Here is a 9164-nt window from a genome sequence, read left to right as displayed (position 1 = left end):
TCAACCTCATCCCATTGGTCTCAGCCCATCAATGATGATGATATGCTGTTATCTAGGATTGAGTGGATTAACATTATACTGGCAGTAAGCAAGCATAAGTACCAAGTAAGCACGCTGTTACTGTGGGGCTATGGCCTCAACGTGTGGGAGAGTAAGCTTTAAGAAGGTTGAGGCCAGTATCTAGCGCTTCTTGACTGTAGCTGGAAGTTCCACAATCATGATGCAATCAGTATTTTTTTTTGTTGGCTTTTTTTTTTTTCAATTCTCTCCTTGGCCAGTTCTTTGGGGCAGAGGCTTTGTATTTAGATGTGTGGAAAATGAATTAACTTTTCATACTCAAAATCTTGAGTGACCTGAGGGAAAGCAAGACAGGAGGGCTGCTTCTTAACACTGCCAGTATCTGGAAAACTACTGAGACTCAAAACTGAGAGTTCTCAGCACTGTCTGTAAGAGGAGAATTTTGCACTAAATAGGCTTGGCTTCTAGGTTTGTGTCCTTCGTGTATATTTAGTATCTGCATATTCACCTGTCAGAGAAATCTGGCCAAAATTTGGCGTGCCTGCTCTGAAGACCAGTTCGAGCAGTGCCCTTGCAAGATAAAAGAAATTGTGTTCTTCTTCCTAGGCTGAGTATTCAAGTGCCTCTGATCTGCTGTATTTATGATGGCAGATTGTCAGTACGTGAAGGTGTCATGATTTTGCTGGGTTTTGTTGGTCATCTGCTGTACCCCCTCCCTCCCCATCTCCTCCCCACAGTGGTCTGTTTCAAGGACCAGCTTGATGCTGAAGAACTGCTCCTGAGAGAGATTTTGAGTCAGTACTGGGCCTTTTTTAAGAAGCCGTGGAGTTCTAAGCATCTTCACTATGCTGTGTTTTTCTGACTAAAGGAAAAGTGTAGGAAAATCAAACAGCAGCAGCTGGAGGAAGCTAAAATGTCTAAGTGCTGACACAGAGGGAGTGTGCACAAATGAAAACATCTTGCTTTTGGTCTTAACAACTGTAGAAGCTGAAGTAATCAACTCTTGCAATTTCTCCCTTACAGTCTCAGGAAATTGTAGAAACAATGGTGGTAATGTCTGTCAGAATTGATGTAATTGGTTCTGTATAGCAGCATAAAAACATTTATTCATGTCTGACAAAAAGTCTGTTTAGGCTAATATCTTGTTTCTAACTGAATTAAAATGTGAGGCTTATAGGAGTTGAAAAATGGTTTACAGAACACTTCCTGTTATGACAACTTTTCTTTTTGTGAAATTGCTTCGTAGTTTTAGCATATGTATTCTTACTTTTTATACTAAAGGAAGCGAAATGATAAAATAGAGTTACTTGTGGGCTGTATTGCTGAACTATCAGAAATGGAAGAAAACATGCTGCTGAGACACGGGGAGAATGACTTCAGTGTCATGTATTCCACACGGAAAAACTGTGCACAGCTGTGGCTTGGTCCTGCTGCATTTATCAATCATGGTGAGTAGTAAGTATAGGAAGCATGTTAAAGGACATAAGCAGTTTTACTCAGAAGTGTTGTTATATGTGAGCTGAACAACACAGGGCCTTAGAGAAAATGTCTGAAGCTGGCATACTGGATTACTGTAGGACAAAATCCTGCTGGGATTTTCCCAGGCCAGAGTTGATAGGCTGTGAACTGAGAAACTCACAGAAGGCTTTAGAAAGTGATGTCTTCTTCCTTCACAGAGACTTTGGATTTGGAACTGGCAGGTAAATTAGTGGAGCATATTGTGGGTTACCTTGAATTCTCTGTGAACTTAGTCAACAGTAATGTATTTATGAGGTTTATTTATTACGCATATTTCTTATGCCGCCTTCAGCCTTTTGCACAGAAGCTTAACTGATTCTGTTGCATTTGAATGCTGAAGGAAGAGCAGGTAGGATTTAAGATAAATGCTGTTACCTTAAGCAGGAGGGAAAACTGAATGTTTGTGATAGCACAGGGAAGAGCTCAGAAACCAAACTGTGTCAAAACAGGTATCTATTGATGTGTGGCTTTGTGCAGTACTAACATAATGCCCTGTATTTAGTTGAGATTCTACAGTTAACTGAAGTCAAAGTGAATCATTACTTTAGATATCTACAACTATTCATGTTTCAGGTCTTATCAACAGTTAATTGACTTTATCTTTTGGACCTTTTTCAGATTGCAGACCTAACTGTAAGGTAAGAAATCGAAAATAAATAAAAGACCCCACAATTTTTTCCCTTTATCCCTGCATCTTTTCCTCCCAACTGTTTTACCTTCCTTTCTTATTTATTTATTTTTTTAAATTCAGATACTGTTCAACCTTAACGATTAACTTTTTTCTTTGTTTTTTCTCCCCATCCTGCTGTCTCCTTCTCCAGTTTGTGTCAACGGGCAGAGATACAGCGTGTGTGAAAGCTTTAAGAGATATTGAACCTGGAGAAGAAATCTCTTGTTACTATGGAGATGGCTTTTTTGGAGAAAACAATGAATACTGCGAATGTTACACCTGTGAAAGGTATGCATGGATGTAAATGGAATTGGGCATATTCGTGATATATTTTGTGAAACTGCAAGTCCTTGGCTGTGAGTACTCAGACACATTATAATTGCTTTCTAGCTGTTTGTTGAAGTGGTTTTTTTATGTTGTTACTGAATGGTCATGTTTCTTGAACTCCTGAATTCTGTTTGGTGTTTTTCTTTTCATTCTCTGTTCTGGGGATAGCCCACAATGAGAATAACAAAAAAAAAGTGTAGATTCTTAAAAATATTCACACTGAATAAAGTAGAACTGGAAGGAAAAGCGGTTGTAGCTGCTATGAGACCATTGGCAATGATCCCCCAACTTCTGCTTTTATTTGGACTAGATAAAGCAAATGTCATTAGTTCTGTGTTGACCTGAAGTTCTCTTCTGCTGGGAATATGGGCAAAGTTGTTTTCACCGTATGTTAACATAACTTGGGTGTTTGTGTATTCATAAAGATCTACCAGCAAAGTTGTTATATTTGTTTTTCACCTCTGCTGTCCCAAGACAGTTTCTTCACAAAATCAGTTGCAAGAATTTCATAGTTGATTTTTGCCATGTTGAAACTTCTGCTTGCTGGGAGTATGGAGGCTCGACATCATTTGTGACAGCTTCACCTGTTCCAAGAAGAGCTAAACAGAACCTGTAACAGTTCTGTTACTGTCTGACCTAAACGTAGAGAGAAAAAGCCTATAAAGGATGAAATATTAATCATATTGAGATATAGCTTAGTGCACCTACACATAAATAATCTAGTAATCCTACCTTCATTTTTACTAGCTTGTTTGGTCACTAAGAATTCTTGCAATTCAAGGGAAAACCTTCTGGTGTGGACCTCCAAGCTCATATGATGTTGGCAGATCATTCCAAGTGAAGGGTAAAGTCTCAGACGTTATCCAGAGAGCTGCTAGTAAAAATGTGCTTCAGTGCTGGGAGCTGGTTAGAATTGAATAAATGGGCACTGTGGTTGTTCTGCGATGGTTCATGCCTTGTTCCTTGGAGTGATATGTTTCTTTTTGCTCAAATTCCTTTGACTGTTGATTTTAATGTAATACAGACAAACCAATTTTGTGTCCGAACATTTTCACTAACTTGTCATCTTCGTATTTTAGGTACGTGATAATGTTATGTTTTAAAGCTAATGTTTGGGTAATTCTAACTTTAGGAATCTGCTTTTCAGTCACAAGGCTGTGTTACAGCAATCAAATAGGAGAGACTTGAATTCAGGGGTGTTGAGCAAGGGAAGATGCATCCTTACCAACATAATGAGGCAACTGTCGCTTTGTGCACCACAAAAAAAGGTCGTCCTTAAGTGACCGAATTTTGACTGTGCTTTAAAGGATGTTAATTTGTTCTGCTAAAATGCTAGACTTACAAGAATCTGTGGAGTTCTGTGGGGAGGTTGGCACTGTAAATTTTTCAAGCTTCCAAAAATCATCGCCAAGAAAATGTGTATATCTTTACATATGCACATGTACTCCTTATAAGTGAGCCTGCTGCTCATGTTGGCTGAGACAACTGAAACACCAAAGATGACGTGTCAGAAGACAGGGGTTGTTCATAGCACCATCACTTTCTGACCTGAATTGGCTGTTACTTCTGCTAAGTTCAGTCTAGTATCTTAATCTGCCTATAATTTGCACAATTCAAAATTACATTGAAAGAATGTTCCATATCAAACAAATACCAGGTAGTTTGAAAAGTATTGTGTCTCTGTGTTACTTAACCTTATGGAGTTTGAGGTTCTGTCTGATCTTTTCAGTTCAGTTTTGGTTAAATTTTGTGGATTTTCTTCCAGTACAACACACTGGAACCTAAACAGAAGTTTTCTTCAGTAATTCTGCAAGTGCAAGCAACTGGATTTTTAAAGAGCGTCAAAGGAATCGTAGTAGTAGTGGTTGCAGTGCAAGTCCAGGAGTTCTGAATGTTCACCTTTTTCTGTCATTACTTGAAAAGGGAAAAAGAAATCTGGGTTTGCTCGGCCATTTCATTTGCATGGTCAATACATGCTGGAGTCTTTAAGTTACAAAGAAACACAACTATGTGATAATTTTACTGTATTTTCTCTACTTTTCAAGTCTTGCTGGTGCAGTAACAAGTGTTGTACCTGAAGCTGGCATTTTTTTTTACTAGCCTGATGTGTTGAGGAAGAATTTAAGTTGATATCTAAGCTAATATATTTTGAACTACTATATTTCATCACCTGGATAATTTGACTATGAAATGATACTTAAAATAGACATAAAGCAAGGGAAACCTGCTTTTGTAGTTTTTCTTGCAAGAAATAAATGGAAGGTTTTCCTGCACATTACTAAAATACATAGTACATAGATACCTTATTGAAACAGCCCACAAAATGCTAATAAAGTCAATGTTTATTGGTATTGTTTATCCTAATATACCTGAAATTAGAACTACTGTATATGAAACAAAGTTCTAAGTATTGTATTAATACATTGTTTCTTCTCTTTCTTTGTAGACGTGGAACTGGTGCTTTTAAATCAAGAGTGGGATTGCCAGCGCCTACTCCTGTCATTAATAGTAAATATGGACTGAGAGAAACAGATAAACGATTGAACAGACTTAAAAAGTTGGGTGACAGCAGCAAAAATTCAGACAGCCAATCCGTCAGCTCTAACACTGATGCAGATACCACTCAGGAAAAAGCTAATGCAAGTAAGTCAGGGGAAGTCTTGGAGTGTAGAAGTAAATGTTTCATAAAAACATAAACTTCTACTGTGATGGAATTCCTCTCGTGTTGAAATGCATCTCAGATACTGGTCTTTAGAACTGTAATTTATTCAGGAGTCTGAAGGCAATTTAAATAGCAAATTCACGGTTTTCCTTTATTTGTATCATAAGCAAATAGTGTCATTTCTAGACTTGTCAGTTAAAGTTCTGTTGATAATGTATGCGTTTTGAAATACGGCAAACTATCACATGCAGTAGTACGGTTTAGGAAAGAAAACTTAGTCTGTTATCTACATTCTGTAGGAAAACAGTTGTTAAATAAATACAATTAGTAGAGATTATTTAAACAGTCGTTTCCTTTAGAGATCCTTTAAATCGGGCAGCTATTCCCTCTCCACATCCAGGACTGATAGTTCAGGTACCTATTCTGAAGTGAAAGTGCAGAGTTAGTGATCTCAGAAGAAACTGAAAGGGAATTTTGTTTGTGATGCTCTTGAGAAACTTCTCTTCATGGAGTAGTGAGTATTATTTATTTACTTTCCATCCTTCCCCACCTGCACCTCCCTCAGTATAGGCAAAATACGGTTAACTTAAACTTTTACTAAACTAGCAAACACATTGGAGCCACATAAAATATCATGGTTTCATTTAGCTCCTGTTTGCTGCTTTGATATTTAAAAATAAACTAAAAAAGCCCTTTCCAAAGCCATCTTATGGTCTCTAATTACAAAGCATCTTTGCTTGGGCAGACAAAACTCCTTTCCTTATCATAGTATGCAACAGACAACTGAAACTGAAACCAGTGTAATAATTTAGGGTTTGGTTTGGTTTTGTTTGTTGTTGTTCTATAGGAAAAAAATCAGGGGTTAATTACTAGAGCATGCTGATCCTCAGATTTTGCTGAAAATAAAAAAAAAACTTCAGTAAAAACTCTGGATGATGTGGGATGGACTTAAAAAAAAGGTAGAAGAAGAAATTCAGTAAAAGACAAGCTCGGTGTACCTGCAGTTTAGGAGTACTCCTGACTTGTTTGACAGTTGTGTTTGTCCGAGTTGCAAGTTAAGTAGTCTTGCTTACTGCGTACTGTCTAGCCTGTTTCACAGATTCTGATTAAGTGTTTAAAATAAATGAAGTAACTACAATATTTGGGAGTGGGAAACTCGGGATAAAGCCATGTCTTAACAAAACCACTTTTTTTCTATGGCAGGTAACAGAAAATCTTCAATTGGTGTAAAAAAGAACAGCAAAAGTAGAACATTAACAAGACAGTCTATATCAAGAATTCCAGCATCGTCAAATTCTACCTCATCTAAACTAACTCATATAAATAATTCCAGGGTACCAAAGAGACTGAAAAAGCCTGCAAAGCCTTTACTTTCAAAGATAAAGTTGAGAAATCAGTGCAAAAGGCCAGAGCAAAAGAGTGCTTCTAGAAAGCTCGAAATGGGAAATTTAGTTCTCAAAGAGCCTAAAGTAGTTTTGTATAAAAACTTGCCCATTAAGAAGGATAAAGAATTGGAGGGACCAGTCAAAGTTGCAGTCTCTAGTGGATGCTTAACAAGGCATGCAGCAAGAGAACATAAACTGAATTCTGTGAAAGGTGCTTATGAGCATGGTGATATACCATCCTGTACATACATAACTAGGAGGTCAATGAGAACAAGGATGAATTTGAAGGAGACCTCTGACATAAAGCTTGAACCAAATATGTTGGATAGTTATAAGAACAATTTGACTGGAACGCAGTTGGGTATTTTAGAGCAGCAGCCTTGTGTGGTAAATGAAAGTGCTGCAGCTCATGGACCATCACATAAAGGGGAAAATAGATGTCAGAAAAATGATACAAGCATGTCTAAAAAGAGATCTCGACAAGGAAAACTTGTGAAACCATCTGCAAAAACAGAAGAAACAGATACTACACACAATATACTTGTGAAAGATGAAGTACCAGATTTGATTAGTTCTCATTCAGAACTGGGAGAGAGGAATAATGTGGTGGACACACCTGTTGGCTATAAAGACTACATCCCTGGGTCTGGTGGCTGCTCTGTTGTAACATCTGACAATTTAAAAGCAAAAGACAGCTTTAGAACTGCAAAAAGTAAAAAGAAAAGACGGATCACGAGGTATGATGCACAACTTATCCTTGAAAATAGCTCTGGGATCCCTAAACTGACTCTTCGTAGACGCCATGATAGCAGTAGCAAGACAAATGACCAAGAGAGCGATGGAGTGAATTCTTCAAAAATAAGCATCAAATTAAGTAAAGACCACGAAAAAGATAATAATTTATATGTAGCAAAGCTAAACAATGGATTTAACTCAGGATCAGGCAATAGTTCAACAAAATTAAAAATACAGCTGAAACGAGAGGAAGAAAATAGAGGGATGTACCCTGAGGACCTTCACGAAAATGGTGTGTGTTGTAGTGAAACTCTCTCCCTTTTGGAGTCAAGAATGGAAGTAGATGATTACGGTCACTATGAAGAGGAAACAGCAGATGAATCATCATCAGAAGAGGATGATGAAGAGGAAGATGACTATGACGATGAATTTGATGACTTTATTCCACTTCCTCCAGCGAAAAGACTAAGGCTTATTGTTGGCAAGGATTCAATAGATATTGATATTTCTTCCAGGAGGAGAGAAGATCAGTCTTTAAGGCTCAATGCATAAGCTTGTAGGTCTTAAACTGACCTGGATGTCATTTTAAAAAAAAACAAAACAAACAAAAAAAACCCCCACAACAACAACAACCAAGGCAATGAAAATGTCATTTGATTATTCCTCAACTGAAGAACTTTCTGAAAATCTTAGTGGCAGCACTTCTTACACCTATCAACAGAACATTGTAGAAAGTGTACAGCATACTGACTCTTCTTAAGTCTGATTTGTGCAGATTTTTATTGTACTTTTTAATAGCCTTCTTATGTGCAATTCTGAGTTAGAGGTAATGCTCTGTTGTAAAATAAAGGCTCAAGCAAAGTTACAAAATTTCATCAACTCTTTCCATGCAGGACAATGAGGATACAGTGTGGCTACATAATTATTTTTGATCAGTTAGGGCATTAGTTTGCTCTTACGATATTTGACTAAACAATTAAAGAAAATCATGGTAGCAGCATATTAAGGTTTTCTAGTATATGTTAATATCACCAGCAATGATCTACAGCTTTTAGATTTATTTGCTAGATGTTTCCTTCCCAGTCCCCCTCCTTGGAGTTTGTCAGTTTTAACACTGTATGCTGTCCCAGACGTACTGTTTGTGGCCTTTGTTATAGTAGCAAACCATTGGTTGGAATTCAAATTGATTTCTTCAAAAAAAGGAGAAAAAAATGAAAAGGTGTTGACAATTTGCTGACTTTTTAGTACATTATATGTACAAGGGTAGCAGTATGCAGAATAAAAGTTTGGATATGGTATATTTATTGCTTGTTATGTAAATTAAACACCTTGTATTTAACACTTTTCAATACTTTTAGATAAAGTTGTTCTTTGCAAGAATGATTGGTGCTTATTTTTTTGAGAATTCGCTGTGAAATAATGTGATTCCAACAGGCAACATTTATCCAATGAACTGCAGCTATCCTAAATTGGTTCTTCGTATTTTTCTGTTGCACTTGTAAAATGCTACAAGGAATTTAAAGAAAATCTATTCACTTTAACTTATGATAGTTTTATGAAATTAGAAACAACTAAGTCACAGCTTTTGTTCTGTGGTAACCTATAAATTGTTTGTCTTTTAAGAACCAGTTGTAAAAGACTGAAGAAATACGTATATGTTGTAAATATTTGTGTGTTGTGAGAAATTTTGTCATAAGAAATTGAGATAACTTGCCAGAAGGGTTTTTAAGTTTAGAAATACATCCATGCCAATAAAATAGGAAATTGTAAACCTAGTTTTAAACTCTGCATCAGTTGGAGTTCTTTGTTCATACGTAGTTCACGTAATACTTCAGAGTCTGCTTTATAA

At 36.9% G+C, this 9164-nt stretch overlaps 1 protein-coding gene across 1 annotated transcript; it reads left to right on the top strand.

The window, feature by feature from the left end:
• The first annotated feature begins 1306 nt into the window (after nt 1–1306).
• Nucleotides 1307–7909, top strand: SUV420H1 (suppressor of variegation 4-20 homolog 1 (Drosophila)). The gene is made up of 5 exons (XM_010180033.1): nt 1307–1466; nt 2155–2174; nt 2358–2494; nt 4980–5176; nt 6399–7909. The coding sequence occupies exons 1-5, from the start codon at nt 1355–1357 to the stop codon at nt 7865–7867; spliced, it is 1935 nt and encodes a 644-aa protein (XP_010178335.1). The 5' UTR covers nt 1307–1354; the 3' UTR covers nt 7868–7909.
• The last annotated feature ends 1255 nt before the right edge of the window (nt 7910–9164 follow it).

Source organism: Mesitornis unicolor, unplaced genomic scaffold, assembly GCF_000695765.1.
Source record: "Mesitornis unicolor isolate BGI_N332 unplaced genomic scaffold, ASM69576v1 scaffold19022, whole genome shotgun sequence".
NCBI classification, from domain to species: Eukaryota; Metazoa; Chordata; class Aves; order Mesitornithiformes; family Mesitornithidae; genus Mesitornis; species Mesitornis unicolor.
Note: the sequence above shows the minus strand (reverse complement) of the source record. Positions and strands in the feature narration are given on the sequence as shown.

Coding starts and splice junctions, on each gene's coding strand:
- SUV420H1 (XM_010180033.1), top strand. CDS start 1,355: ATGGAAGAAAACATGCTGCTGAGACACGGGGAGAATGACTTCAGTGTC. Junction 2,175..2,357: donor ATTGCAGACCTAACTGTAAG/GTAAGAAATCGA, acceptor CTCCTTCTCCAG/TTTGTGTCAACGGGCAGAGA. Junction 2,495..4,979: donor GAATGTTACACCTGTGAAAG/GTATGCATGGAT, acceptor CTTTCTTTGTAG/ACGTGGAACTGGTGCTTTTA.